This window comes from Aotus nancymaae, unplaced genomic scaffold, assembly GCF_030222135.1.
Source record: "Aotus nancymaae isolate 86718 unplaced genomic scaffold, 86718_ANA_hifiasm-v0.15.2.pri h1tg000089l, whole genome shotgun sequence".
Classification (NCBI taxonomy): domain Eukaryota; kingdom Metazoa; phylum Chordata; class Mammalia; order Primates; family Aotidae; genus Aotus; species Aotus nancymaae.
The window spans coordinates 17,959,540-17,975,125 of record NW_026988504.1 but is presented as its reverse complement, the minus strand read 5'-3'; the positions used below and the strand labels follow the sequence as shown (position 1 = coordinate 17,975,125).

At 45.1% G+C, this 15,586-nt stretch overlaps 1 protein-coding gene across 2 annotated transcripts in view; it reads right to left on the bottom strand.

Moving 5' to 3' along the window:
- PECAM1 (platelet and endothelial cell adhesion molecule 1) overlaps window positions 1-15,586 on the bottom strand; it is a 77,277-nt gene that overhangs the window by 27,962 nt on the left and 33,729 nt on the right. For both annotated transcript variants that reach the window (XM_064369548.1, XM_064369549.1), the window contains 6 exons: window positions 13,275-13,523; window positions 11,109-11,384; window positions 6,474-6,761; window positions 5,312-5,419; window positions 3,843-3,870; window positions 2,753-2,826 (listed from right to left, as the gene is read on the bottom strand). In XM_064369548.1, coding sequence (XP_064225618.1) covers window positions 2,753-2,826; window positions 3,843-3,870; window positions 5,312-5,419; window positions 6,474-6,761; window positions 11,109-11,384; window positions 13,275-13,523 — 1,023 coding nt within the window. The remainder of the gene's footprint in view (window positions 1-2,752; window positions 2,827-3,842; window positions 3,871-5,311; window positions 5,420-6,473; window positions 6,762-11,108; window positions 11,385-13,274; window positions 13,524-15,586) is intronic.

Sequence of the window (15,586 nt, the reverse complement as noted above, 5' to 3'; positions counted from 1 at the left end):
CTCTCGCTGTCACCCAGGCTGGAGTACAGTGGTGTGATCTCGGCTCACTGCAGCCTCCCCTCCTGGGTTCCAGTGATTCTCCTGCCTCAGCCTCCTGGGTAGCTGGGATTATAGGTACCCATCACCATGCTCAGCTAATTTTTGCATTTTTAGTAGTGATGGGGTTTCACCATGTTGGCCAGGCTGGTCTCAAACTCCTGACCTCATATGATCTGCCTGCCTTGACCTCCCAAAGTGCTGGGATTTACAGGTGTGAGCTACTGCACCCGGCCTGTGTGATCTTTTTCTAACATGGGTGGAGTGTCTACCATCCCATGGCAGGGGCACTTCTGTTTGTGAACTATTTAGAATTCAGAATTGTTCAATGTGAGCAAGTTCATGAGAAATTCTGGAAGGGACCAGCCAGTACTCAGAAACATGAAGGACACTAGATAACTAATCATGTCTAGCTGGAGAAAGAAACAGCAGTATCTCCAGGTTATCATCTCAGTGGGCATGGACAAAAACCATTTTTGTCTTTTTTATTAAGTTGTCCTTTATTAAAAATAATTCTTATAAATGTCACAAATAGTATTCTTGAACACATGGCTTTCCATCATGTATTTGAATTTTACTATCATGATTACTAAAATATATTTATAAATTGAAATAATCTATGCAGAAATTATATAATAAGAATTGGAATATTTAGAAATTAGGAGAAAAATCCTATTTTCATATAAACCTATATCAACATTTAATTTAGTTAAATGTTATATATAAATAATACAAATCAACAGAAGCCCCTTATGCCAAAAGGTATTATTTTCTCTGGCTCAGTAGATTACTTTTTGATAAATATTTACCTTTTTTTTTTTTTAGAGACGGGGTCTCACTTTGTTGCCCAAGTTAGTCTCAAGCTCCTGGCCTCAAGTGATCCTCCCACCTCAGCCTCCCAAAGAGCTGGGATTATAGGCGTGAACTACCATGCCTGGCCTGAATATAGTTTCTTTTTTTTTTTTAAGATGGAGTTTCACTCTTGTTGCCCAGGCTGGAGTGCAACGGCTTGATCTAGGTCACTGCAACCTCTGCCTCCCAGGTTCAAGCAATTCTCCTGCCTCAGCCTCTGGCATGCCTCACCACGCCTGGCTAATTTTTTGCATTTTTAGTAGAGACAGGGTTTCACCACGTTGACCAGGATGGTCTTGAACTCCTGACCTCAAGTGATCCACCTACCTTGGCCTCCCAAAGTGCTGGGATTACAGTCATGAGCCACCACGCCTGGCCTAGAATAGTTTCATAACATTATATTTGCTATTTTCTTTTTACTAGCACATTACTTTTATTACCACAAATATTTTATTTTCCTTTTTTAAAGTTTATGATTCAGTACTATACAAATTACTAAATTCTTTTTTTTTTTCTTTTTCTATTTTTAGTAGAGATGGGGGTTTCACCATGTTGGCCAGGCTGGTCTCCAACTTCTGACCTCAGATGATCCACCTACCTAAGCCTCCCAAAGTGCTAGAATTACAGGTGTGAGCCACTGCACCCGGCTTGAAATACTAAATTCTTAAAACATATTTCTCAAGCAAAATATGTCTCTGTAAAAATATATCCTACAAATTTCTTAATTTGTGGGACACTTATACAATTAGAAAAGAACATGAGCATTGTATAACCAAATCTGCTGATAAAGATAGAAAAGTGGCCAGGCGCAGTGGCTCACACCTGTAATCCCAGCACTTTTGGAGGCCAAGGCAGAAGGATTGCTTGAGCCCAGGAGTCTGAAACCAGCGTGGGCAACATAGGGAGATGCTGTCTCTACAAAAAATAAAAAGTAGCTGGGCATGGTGGCGCATGACTGTGATCCCAGCTACTCGGGAGGCTGAGATGGGAGGATCACCTGAGCCTGGGAGGAGGAAGAAAAGAAAAGAAAAGAAAGAGAGAAGGAAGGAAGGAAGGAAGGAGAGACAGAGGAAGGGAGGAAGGAAGGGAAGGAAGGAGAGAGAAAGAAAGAGAGAAAGAAAGAAAAGGAAAGAAGGAGGAAAGGAGGGAAGGAAGGAAAGGGAAGAAAGGGAAGGAGGGAAAGGAAAGAAAGAAAATAAAAGAAGAAGAGTGGTCCAAATTTGGTCTGGGACAGGACCTATTGTGTGATGTATTATAGCCCCCTCTGGGAAGTAAGTAGCATCCTTGCTAAAATGCTTGAGCAATTTTCTTACTAACCTAATGGGATTAAGAACATTCTCCTGAGCTGAACCTGAAGCTAGTGATAAGCCTTAGAACCAGATATTTCTTAATTGGAGCACTTTCTTTTTATGCCTCTACTAAGAGAATATTGAAATTGGTTTCCCTTTGTGGCAAATTTGAAGTAAAACTGTCTTGTGCTTATAATAATTCCATCTGAGAAGATGTTTTGCCAATGTTTTAATTCAATATCTGGTCTCTGTCTAGCAAATGGAGAATTATACTATTGTGTTGGAGCAATATTCAAAGTCTTTGACAATAACAAGGCATGATGATTATTCTCTATCTTTCATCTACAGGAAGTTTAGAAGGTGGCGAGGTTCGAATAAAATGTGCTACCTTTCCTTTTAAGCTTCTGTTGTACAATCTCACTGCCCAGTGGCTGATGGGATGACATATTCCCAGTGAAGCCAGGGTTTCTCTTCCAACTTTAATCCCACTACTTACAGATTCTGCTTCTGAGGCAGCTAAGGAAGTATGTAGCAAGTTGGGGGAAATTAGCAATGGCAGAAGACCACGACTTTACCGTAATGACTGTTAGCTTCCATGCTGGGATCTGACATTTTCTCGTTGTTGGAGTTCAGAAGTGGTACTGCTGGCCTTAAAATCAAATATAAAAAGGGAAAACTATATATATATATATTTGTTGCTGTTGTTCTAACCCCAAACCAACAAAGTAATCAAGGGAAGATCATAAGAAAACCAGGAAGAGTTTTCCAAGGTAAGGAAAACTTCACTGTCTCATTTGGAAAACTACTATTTTTTTGCAGCTCCAAAGATTATGTGAAAAAACTTTTTTTTTTTTTTTTGAGACAGAGTCTCACTTTGTCGTCCAGGCTAGAGTGCAGTGGTGCAGTCTCGGCTCTCTGCAGCCTCCGCCTCCTGGTTTGAAGCGATTCTTGTGCCTCAGCCTCCCGAGCTGGGATTACAGGTGTGCACCACCACACCTGGCTAATTTTTGTATTTTTAGTAGAGATGGGGTTTCACCATGTTGGCCAGGCTGGTCTTGAACTCCTGACCTCAGGTGATCTGCCCACTTCAGCCTCCCAAAGTGCTGGGATTACAGGCGTGAGCCACATGCTTGGCTGTGATAAAACTTTTTGCTATTAAAATAAGTATCAGGACCAAAGGGCACATGAACACCAGGAGGGCTTCACAGCCCACTCCCAAGCCCCTGAATTCCTTATCCTGTGCTACTGTTTCTCTCCGGAACACAGCAATCATTTCCATACTTTTGGATTTCAGATTTCAAGAACAGTAAAGATAGTAAAACCATTTCTTAAAGGCCTCTATTTTGCCAAATTTAAAAAATGTTATCTACTACCTTTATAATTTCATAAGGAAAAGGAGATTTCACAAATAATCATCTAGGAAGGATGTGATCTCAGAATAAAAGCCATGCCTTCCCATGAAAGGACAATCGGCAGTCTTCCACTGAGATACACACACACACACACACACACACACACACACACACATAACTCACAGCCAAGGAAGGCCTATATTTTTGTGAGTTTGCCAAGAGCCAATGAAAACTTCCTAATGACCAGAATCTCCCTCTAGACATGTCCACCCTGCTCACAGACCAGCTGCCCCCTTCTTAGAAATATACTCACCTGGACATTTCCACCGGCATCTGCTTGGCTTTAAAAAATAAAAAGAAAAACCAAAGTCAGTCTACAGTGTCCACATCCATACCACTATAATGGCAAAAACGGCAATTACTTTTGCACCAACCTAATAGAAAACACTTTTTCTTTTTCTCTTAGTAAGCTGTGAAGAAACACTCTTTTCAATGACATTTGACTTTCCAGAAGATTGAATACCCAGAAAAAGACAGAAAAGAAAGCCAAATATATTCATACTTTTACAAAAGACAGAAAAGAAACAGGTATTCTCTTGGTCTTATACCAAGATATTTCCCCAGAAACATGATATCTTGACTATTTTAGCCAGAAATGATTTTCATTAGTGAAATGTGATGGAAAAGAGTCAATAATACAAGGACCAGATTAGCCGTAAGCAGGCAGCTCACTCTCTGTCTCTCTCTTTTTTTTTCTTGAGACAGAGTCTCTGCTATCCAAATGTCACACACACACAAAAAAAAGACAGTCTCGCTCTGTCACCCAGGCTGTGCAGTAGTGTGATCTGGGCTCACTGCAACCTCTGCCTCCTGGGTTCAAGTGATTCTCCTGCCTCACCCTCCTGAGTAGCTGGGATTACAGGCGCCCGTCACCAGGTCCGGCCAATTTTTTGTATTTTTAGTAGAGACGGGGTTTCACCATACTGTGCAGGCTAGTCTTGAACTCCTGACCTCAAGTGATCCACCCATCTTGTCCTCCCAAAGTGCTGGGATTACAGGTGTGAGCCACTGTGCCTGACCACTCTCTTTGATTCCAGATAATTACAAAAAGTAAAGGCCAAATCAATCCCTGTGCTTGTAACTTCAAGCTAGCTAATGCCAGGGTATGCTCTGTCTTCCCTGAGGAGTGGCAGTTTTCCTGACAAAAACCAGGGCCCCTCTTCATCCCATCTGCCCCTCCCATCCTAGGCAGCAGGAACAGAGGCTCCAAAAGAACCTACCTTATCCTACAAAAAAATTTTTGCAGAATTTACTGATGCTATGCCCTTTTCCTTGAGTCTTGGACAGCTAACTCTGATTCCTGGTTATCAGCAGGTGATCCTGACTGCCCAGCCAGGCGATCCTGACTGCCCAGCCAGGCTTACTTAGCTAACCCCAACCACAGGGTAGAAGTCACAGCACAACTGCCAGGTTAATGACGAAGCATTCGATGTGTGTGTATAACATGTGGTGTTACGCGAATGTATGTGTGTCTCCAGACACTTGTAATACACTCTGTATATTACAGGACCAGGTGTGGGCAAATCTACAGAAATGGTTTCTTCTATCCACACGAAGACACAATTTCCCCCAAAATTTATCTTTTCTGGTTTGCCCAACGAGGAAAGTGATAGCTTTCACTTCTGCCTAGCTGAATTCAGGGGTCAGAAAAGCACCACGAATCCCTGGCTGGTTTCTTGGTAAGGATGACCAGTCAGAATGGAAGGAAAGAACTATGCTCACCTTTGGATTTCCTCAGAAAATAACATTTGGCCCCAGCGATTAAGAGAGCAATGATGACTCCGATGACAACCACTGCAATAAGTCCTTTCTTCCATGGGGCAAGAACGACTGAAAACAAACAAAAAATTTTTTTTTGTATACAGGCTCTTCCTCTGCCAGGAAGAAATAATATCAGGCTTAAGCAACAAAAGTCAGTCAGATTCTCACAACTCTTGTAACAGGCAGCTTGCCTTAGCATCTATCTACCTCCGAGGGGCTCTGCACTCACAGCTGGTGCAGAAATGATTGTTTCTGCTACAAATAGAGATCAGCTGTGGTCCTCAAGGAGGGAACAAATCAGCTTTGCTGGAGTAGACTCTTTTTTTTTTTTTTTGAGACAGGGTCTCACTCTGTCACCCAGGCTAGAGGCTGATCACAGCTCACTGCAGCAACTTCTGGGGCTCAAGCAATCCCCCTACCTCAGCCTCCCAAGTGGCTGGGACTACAGGAGCACACCACCACACTTGGCTATTTTTTGTTTGTTTGATTTTTGAGGCAGAGTCTTGCTCTGTCATCCAGGCTAGCGTGCAGTGGCATAATCTCTGCTCACTGCAACCTCTGCCTCCTGGGTTCAAGTGATTCTCATGTCTCAGCCTCCTGAGTAGCTGGGATTACAGGTGTGAGCCACTGCATCCAGCCTATTTTTGTACTTTTTGTAGAGACGGGGTTTCACCACATTGCCCAGGCTGGTCACCAACTCCAGGGCTCAAGTGGAGTAGACTCCTTTTTGGCGTGTGTGTTCAGCCCTCTTCCTGGGCAGAAAACCACCCCCACCCACATAAGTGGGCTCCCCAACCATGTCTGTTCCACCTGACCCAATCCCCTTGGTCACAGGTGGTCTGTGGGTGGACGTGTGACCCAAAGTGACTCCATGGTGAGTCTGCCAAGACTTTGTAATTGGAACAGTGTGACATTCTCCCAATTCCTTATAACAATCAATTCCTCTTTTCTACTTAATTCCAGTGGATTCTGTCACTTGCAACCAAGAGCCTGGAGGACATTGGTCTCCCAGCCTTCAGTCACATGAGCTAAACTCTCCCGAACTCCCTCTTACAAGGGGTGTGTTTTCTTGTCTAGCCCTTGGGAGCCCACAGCACAGCTCACTGTGGAGACCATGACTCACCTGTGACTGTCAGTATTTTGCTTCTGGGGACACTGGAGGCTTGGTTGGCTCTGTTGAAGGCTGTGCAGTAATATTGTCCCTCCTGCTCCTTGCTAGCCTTCGACTTGGCCCAAAATGCCTGGGTGTCATTCAAGGTTTTTTGGTAGAAGGGTTTGGTCTCATTTTCTCTGTAAAAGCTATAGGTGATGGGATCAGATCCTTCATTCACAGAGCACTGCAGCACAATGTCTGCGCCAGACTCCACCACCTTATTTGACAGGATAGAAATCTGGACCTCATCCACCGGGGCTGAAAAGCAGGAAAAGGATTCACACTGAGCAAAGAAGGGCAGAGGAAGAGAAGCAGGACACAGCCGCTGCTCAGGGCCAGCTCCCTCCCGGCTCTGACCTGGACTTGGATTGCTCCCTTCATTCCAGCCACTCCTTGCATCCCACGTTCTTCACGTTTCCTCCTCTGATTAGCCCAGAAGGGCAGCAAAGCAATGGACACCTCCTGTTCTCACTTGATGATTAAACACAACACAAAGGACATCTACCTCCCTTCACTTACCCACCAGGCTTACAGGACACTTGGCTTTACTGTAAGATTAACTTCAGGCTGGGTGCGGTGGCTCACACCTGTAATCCCAGCATTCTGGGAGGCCAAGGCAGGCAGATCACAAGATCAGGAGTTCGAGACCAGCCTGGCCAATATGATAAAACCCTGGCTCTACTAAAAATACAAAAATTAGCTGGGCATGGTGGCATGTACCTATAGTCCCAGCTACTCGGGAGGCCGAGGCAGAAGAATCACTTGAACTCAAGAGGCGGAGGTTGCAGTGAGCCAAGATCACACCACTGATTCCAGCCTGGGTGACAGAGTGAGACTCCATCTCAAATAAATAAATAAATAAATGAGTAACTTCAGTGTTCTGCTGGGGTCTATTTTGTGTATGTACGTAAGTGTGTGAGTGTGGTTGATTTCTCTCCCTCTGCTTACAAAAATGCATTACACTTCTTCCAGATTTTTCTTTCCTGAGACAGAATCTCGCTCTTATCACCCAGGCTGAAGTGCAGTGGTGCGATCTCAGCTCACTGCAACCTCTGCCACCTGGGTTCAAGCAATTCTCCTGCCACAGCCTCCCGAGTAGCTGGTCACATCCGGCTAATTTTTTTGATTTTGTTGTTGTTATAGAGATGGGGTTTTGCCATGTTGGCGAGGCTGGCCTTGAACTCCTGACCTCAAGTGATTTGCCCATCTCAGCCTTCCAAAGTGCTGGGATTACAGGCATGAGCCACCGTGCCAGGCCACAGACAACCTTGACCCACTGCCTTCTCTAGCTATCGGCCATTTTTTCTCCTTTTTCCTTTATGCTTTGACACCCTTATTTCCCACTTTCTTGTTACCCCTGAAATCTGACTGCACTCTTGTGTAGTCACAATCTTGTGACACCATACTCTAGCTCAAGTCTGGAAGAAACTGGGAAGGTCACCTGACTCCCAACCAATGTCTCCGAGTCCCCTGCAGATTAAATTCAGGGGTGGATGCTCTTACTCCAGGCTCCCAACCTTGGCCTCTCTGCAGCTCACTGTTGCCCAGATCTTACTGTGGAACTCAGCTTTTTCTGGGCTTCCTCATGACTCTGATTCTCTTCCTTTCTTACCTGGCACCCTTTTCTTATTCACTAGTTATTCTTTGTTTTGCCCTGAAGTACAAACTTTCTGCAAAATTCAGTCCTGAGTTTTCCATCCCCACTCTCCTCTTGGGTGATTTCACCTGCAATCATAGCTTCTGTCTCTGAGCCTCCGACCCCTAAACCTACGGCTCCCATCCAGGTTACTTTCCCAAACTCCAAGTCTCCCTTAGTACCTGGGCATTTCCACTCGGAAGCCCAGCCAGCCTTACTCCCTGCAGATCCAAGCAGAACTCGGCTACCCTCTGTATCTGCTTTTCCTAGCTTCATGCTCAACTACCAAAATTTGGATCCTAAATTGTCTGCCCAAGTAGACTTTCCTTCTAGTGTGAGAGCAGACCGGTCAGCAGATGGTGGTGTGACTTACAAGTCACTCTGCTGTGAATGCAGGCTGCGGTGAGACCACGGAGGAAGCCAGGCACCAGGCCTGGGACAGCAGTGGGCTCCAATCCCAGTCCCATCACCCACCAGCGCTCTGCCCTAAGCCTCAGCCGCGTTACGATAAAACAATAATTCTGTTACTGGTCTTCTGTGGTTATAGTGAGTTTTCATTGGAGCAATTTACTACAGTACTTCACACAGGGCTGGACACATGGTCACTAAATGTCAGCCACTCATATCGACCCAGTTAAAACCAACAGCTTCACATGGGTTTCTGCGTTAGCTTCTAACGTACCACGAGGTCTGAAGTCCCCATGCCTGCTCCCTGACCCAGCCACCAGGTGGATCTTTCCGAGAACTCTTTGCATCCTGTCCTTCCTTCCATCTTCCGACTTTTCCCTGCAGGCAGGTCAATTCCCAACTCCTAAGACTGGCACTTTATGCCCTTCACACGCGGGCTCAGCCACGTTTTCAACTCGTATCTAGTGATTCTCCATTCCCAACCTCCAACCTTTGTTTCCAACCATCTGATTTCCCACAGTCTTTGTTTTTTTTTTTTTTTAGATAGTCTCACTCTGTCACCCAGGCTGGAGTGCAGTGGCACAATCTTGGCTCACTGCAACCTCCACCTCCTGGGTTCAAGTGATTCTCCCACCACAGCCACCTGAGTAGCTAGGACTACAGGCACCTGCCACCACGCCGGGCTAATTTTTGTATTTTTAGTATGGGAGCGGGTTTGCCATGTTGGCCAGGCTAGTCTCAAACTCCTGGGCTCAAGTGATCCACCTGACTCGGCCACCCAAAGTGCTGGGACTGTAGGCGTGAGCCATCACACCTGGCCACCCACAGTCTTTTAAATTGCCCCACGGAAGCTTTGGCTCATGTGTTTGCTGGAGATGTTCAGTCATCCTCAGTCATCTCTGCCCACCCATTCTCAAGCCCTGGGTCCTAGCCCAGCTCTTTCACAATGTTTCCCACTTAAGTTAGATGACGTCTGGCATACCCTGAATTACTATCACCATCACTATAAAGGATATAGTTTATGTGACAATTAACCAAACATTACCTCTAACATTTTTTTCTGTTTATTGTATTATGATTCAGATATTTTTCTATCTTTAATTAGGAGATCTTGTGTTTCTTATTAAAGCATTGAAACAAAGAATATGTCTTCTTTTTTTTTTGGTATGCCTCACAGCATTAGGTGCTTAGTTTATATAAACGTTAACTTTTTTTTTTTCAAGATGGAGTCTTACTCTGTCGCCCAGGCTGGGGTGCAGTGGTGTGATCTTGGCTCACTGCAACCTCTGCCTCCCAGGTTCAAATGATTCTTGTGCCTCAGCCTCTCGAGTAGCTGGGATTGCAGGTGCTTGCCACCACACCCAGCTAATTTTTTGTATTTTTAGTAGAGATGGGGGGGTTTCAACATGTTGGCCAGGCTGGTCTCGAACTCCTGACCTCAGGTGATCCTCCTGCCTCAGCCTCCCAAAGGGCTAGGATTACAAGTGTGAGCTACTGCACCTGGTCTATGTTAATGTTAATTGAAAAGGTATGGCCACTATTAGACCCTACATGAATAGAAGCAGGAATCCCTCCCTCCTACTTCCATCCAGAGCAGCACGTGCAAATAGTTACTAAACAAGAAGGACGAAGAGGGGGATGCCTTACTAAACTTTTTACAACAGGATGCAAAGTATCTAAGATACGCAGCAATGACACTCCTGAGGCCTTCTGAGAGGCACGAGATAGAGGCTTAAGAAAAACCATCCACTGCCAAGACAATGGTATATTTCTCTTGTGTATGATGAGAATCCCAGGCAAATGTTAGCTGTTCCCACGAGACCACAGCCTACAGCTCTCATTGCTGCGGATTCCACACAAGACAGAGTTGCCTGGCTAGGGGTCACAACAGTAGAGTCCTGATCTACAATTCTCAGAACAGTGTATCTGAAACGGAGAAAGCGCTAACGGAGCCCAAATGCACAACTTCGGGCTTCCTGCTGCAGGACACTTTTACGCTTCTCATATTTTAGCAGTTCATTGAAAGCTTCTAGAAAGAGATTACATTGTCCCCATCAGTAGCCCCCAAATATTTTCCAGCCTCCTTTACTGGGCCTTGACCCTGCTTTGGTGCATATCTAGTGTATGGACTTTGCATAAGCACCCCCTACTTCTCTCTTTTTTTGTTTCAGACCGAGTTCTGCTCTTGTGGCCCAGGTTGGAGTGCAGTGGTGCATCTCGGCTCGTGCAACCTCCGCTTCCTGGGTTCAAGCGATTCTCCTGCCTTAGCCTCTCAAGTAGCTGGGACTACAGGCACCCGCCATCATGCCCAGCTAATTTTTCTACTTTTAGTAGAGACAAGGTTTTACCATGTTTGCTGGTCAGACTGGTCTCGAACTCCTGACCTCAGGTGATCCACCCACCTCAGCCTCCCAAAGTGCTGAGATTATATGTGCGAGCCACTGCACCTGGCCCCTTACATCTCTTATTGTCCCCACAATCCTTGGGCAACCCTAAACCTTCAAAAATGTTAACGAATGCCCCAAGCCAACATGATTTCTTCTCATAGCACAGTAACTTACCTATCACCTTCACCCTCAGAACCTCACTTAACAGTTGGCCTTGGGAATGGCAATTATTCACGGCACAATAGTATTTGACATCTTCAGTGGGGTTGTCTTTGAATACCGCAGGGTCATTTGAGCTCTTGGTCCAACTCTCCAAACTTTCTGTATTTTTAAAAAGCTGATAAGAAATAGGTGAAGTTCCATTGATCGACTGGCAACTGACTTCGATGGTCTGTCCTTTTATGACCTCAAACTGGGCGTCATGAGAAATCCTCGGCTTGGAGAGCATTTCTAGAACAGAGGGAGAAACCATCCTAAAGACACTGAAGGCAAGAGCAAAACATCCAGCCCAGGAGGTTCCTTCTCTAAAACCTGGGCTTTGCTTTCTGTCCCTGCTGTAATTTCAAATGCCTGCCTGCTTTATTTAGCCTTATAGGACGCCTATGAGACTAACAGGCTGTGTGTGTGTGTGTGTGTGCACGCGTGCGTGCACGTGTGTGTGTGTGGTGAGAAGGGAAAGGGAAAAAGAAGTGCAATAAGCAAAATAGAGAATGACAGAAATTCAAGGAAAACATTACATCCCCAGAAATACGTGTTTATATTTTACCATAGCTCACATGCACATGCACATGTACATATGCTTTTCTTGTGTTGAGCAAAGACACAGAAAGCATAGGAAAAGTATAACAAGTAGCCAAACAAAATGTGTGTGTGTGTGTGTGTGTGTGTATTTGAGACAGGGTCTCACTCTGTGACCCAGGCTGGAGTGCAATATTGCAATCAGGGCTTACTACAACCTCCCAGAATCAAGCAATCCTCCTACTTCAGCCTCCCCAGTAGCTGCGACTACAGCTGCACACCACATCTGACTAATTCTTTATTTTTTGTAGAGACAGGGTCTCACTATGTTGCCCAGGCTGGTCTTAAACTCCTGGACTCAAGTGATCCTCCCATGTCAGCCTCCCAAAGTGCTGGATTATAAGTATAAGCCCCCACACCTGGCCCAGGAGATATATATATGTGTGTATGTATATATATGTACATACACACACATATACACACACACACATATATATGTGTGTGTATGTATACATATATATATATATATATATATTTTTTTTTTTTTTTGAGACGAAGTCTTGCTCTGTCACCCAGGCTAGAGTGCAATAGTGCAATCTTGGCTCACCACAACCTGTGCCTCCCAAGTTCAAGGGACCCTGCCTCAGTCTCCCAAGTAGCTGGGATTACATGTGTGCACCACTATACCCAGCTAACTTTTGTATTTTTAGTAGAGACGAAGTTTCACCACATTGACCAGGCTGGTCTCAAACTCCTGACCTCAGGTGATCTGCCGGCCTTGGCCTCCCAAAGTGCTGGAATTACAGGTTTGAGCCACCGTGTCCAGCCGATATATATATTTTTAAATACTTCTTGGCCTGCCTTTTGAGTTAATTGGTTAGAGTATTGACAGTAGGTTCAGTTGAAGCTATAATAAAATCTTAGCTGGATAAAACACAGCCACAGGTTAAATGAAAGGATCACAACTGAATAATAGTGACAGTGACAACTTGACTGGAGATCTAGAATCATCTCGAATCTCGCCACACACAGTGTGGTCCAGAGACCAATAGCATCCACGTCACCAAAATGCTAGTTAGAGATGCAGAACCTGGTCCCATCTGGACCTAAAATACTGAATCAGAACCTGTATTTTAACCAGGTCTTGCACACACATTCAGGCAGGCACCTGTAATCCCAGCTACTCGGGAGGCTGAGGCAGGATACCCTGGAGCAGGAACCTAGGAGACAGAGGTTGCAGTGAGTTGAGATCATGCCACTGCACTCTAGCCTAGGCGACAGAGTGAGACTCTGTCTCAAAAAAAAAAAAGTCTAACATTGGCTAAGTAGTGTTTCCTTCCTGAGCTTTTGGGTGGGTACTTGCTCCAGCAGGCAGAACCTTGCCAGAATCTTCGCAAGTCAAAACCCACATCATCATCAGTGAATCAGTACTCTGAGCAGGAATACCTCCTTGTTTCTTTGGCCTTTTGATTTCACCCTTCTTTCCCTCTAGTTCTTACCCTGCGTGAGTCTGATCAGACCGGACAGGGCGGCGGCTGCAGATAAATTTCCTTTCTCCCATTCAGCCCCGGATGCCCTCTGAGTCAGCGCTGATATACTCACCACACACGACTATCTGGACTGTGTTGCTTTTCTTGACTACTTTGCCAATACCTGCAGTGCAGATATACGCCCCACTGTCCCACTCTGAGACTCTCTTCCTGAAATTTGAAGTCTGTGACACAACCACGTCTTCCTTCAGGATGGTGAAGTTGGCTGTAGGCATTCCTGGGATGGAGCAGTTTAGGGACAGTGTTTGACCTTGGTCCAGATGTATGGAGGAAGATTCCAGTTTGGGCTTGGAAAATAGTTCTGAAAAACAGTGAGTGGGAATGGAGTGAGATGTGTCTGGCCACCACCACAAAGCCCCTTCCTGGAGAGGCCCTTGGCTCAGGTGCTGTTGGAAGAACCAACTTCCAACTTCCAGCAAAAAGTTTTCCTTTGCTTCTCATATACGTAACGATCACCCCAGTGAGGATCATTCTTTGCCTAGGATTCCAATGGCAGGTTTTCCTTTCTTGTTAATCCAATTTATTTCAACGAGAAGGATTAGAAAAGTTTTGCAACTTGTGGCCAGGTGCAGTGGCTCATGCCTGTAATCCCAGCACTTTGGGAGGCAGAGGTGGGTGGATCACCTGAAGTCAGGAGTCCAAGACCAGCCTGGACAATATGGTGAAAACCTGTCTCTACTAAAACTATAAAATAAGCTGGCCATAGTGGCAGGCACCTGTAATCCCAGATACTCGGGAGGCTGAGGCAGGAGAATTGCTCGAACCCAGGAGGCAGAGGCTGCAGTGAGCCAAGATCGCACCACTGTACTCTAGGCTGGGCGACAAGAGTGAAACTCCCTCTTAAAAAAAAAAAAAGTTTTGCATCTTGTAATGCAGCAAGTAATGATTCATGCATTCACTCATTTATTTGTTCACTCGCTCATTTCACCCCACAAGTATTTATTGCACACTCTCTCTGTGGTGGGCCCGTTGCTAGGCATTGAGCGATAGCAATGCATCAGAAACGTCTCTGACTTCAAAGCGCTTAGATTTAGTGGTTGATTCAGATGCACTGTTTGTGACAGAGCCCATGAGAAAAACACTGAACCTAGGCTTGGGGAATCAGGGAAAGGACTCTTGGAGAAAGTTATCCAGAGAAAGTCTCTGAGACAGAATGTCTCAGTCCATCTGGGCTTCTACCACAAAATGCTGTAGACTGGTCTATTTATGTCTGTGAATACTTCAAAGGTAAAACCAGGTCTTAGGTAGCCCAGTAAGTTGCCCAGCATACAGAAGGTGCTCAATATGTGTTGAATTGGTACTTTTCTTTAATGAGATCATATAAATTGTATCAGTAAAAAAATACCATGAGCCATCAAAATATAAGTCATTATCAATCATTACATTGCTAGCACAGACTATAGACCAGTAGGACCCAACGTATATGCCAATATCCCAGTTGGGTAGTTGGCAGCCTACCTGTGGTGCTGGGGACTGTTGTTGACACTGACAACGCCTGACACATAGGAGGCTTTTAGTAAACAAGTGAACAAATGAATGAATGAATGTATGAATGCAGACACACATGAACACCTTCACGGTGCAACCGAGAAGTGCTGACTCTCTCTGTCCCCTGAAACACTGTCATCCAACACTCATTCCTTGATCCAACAAATACGTATTCAATCCCTACTGTGTGCCAGACACTGTTCTAGGTGTTAAGGGCATAGCACTGAACAGAATAGATAATGTCCTTCCCTCAGCAGCTTACATTCTAGTGGCTGCATACACAATAAACAAGAAAGGTAGAGTCTATTTTTGGTGCTAAGTACTTTAGAGAGAAATAAAGCCAGGTAAGGGGGGGTTAAGAGCCTGAGGGAATTTTCCAGCTCATGGATTTAAAAGCCAAACAGGCCTGAGGATAATTCTTGTTCTACCTCTTGGTAACCCTGCAATCTGACCTCTCAGTCTGAGTTTCCACATCCACAATATGGGCATCCTTATGCCTATCTCCTAGAATTGTTATGAGCATGAAATGAAAATATATATAAACCTGGGCCAGGCACAGTGGCTCACGCCTATAATCCTAGCACTGTGGGAGGCTAAGGCAGGCAGATCACTTGAGGTTAGGAGTTTGAGACCAGCCTAGCCAGCATGGTGAAACCCTGTCTCTACTAAAAATACAAAACATGAGCGGGGCATGGTGGCATGCACCTGTAATCCTAGCTACTCGGGAGGCTAAGGCAGGAGAATCACTTGAACTTGGGAGGCAGAGGTTGCAGTGAGCTGAGATCGCACCACTGTACTCCAGCCTGGGCAACAGAGTGGGACCTTGTCTCAAAAAAGAAAAACAAGAAAAGAAAAAGAAAATGTATATAAACCCAT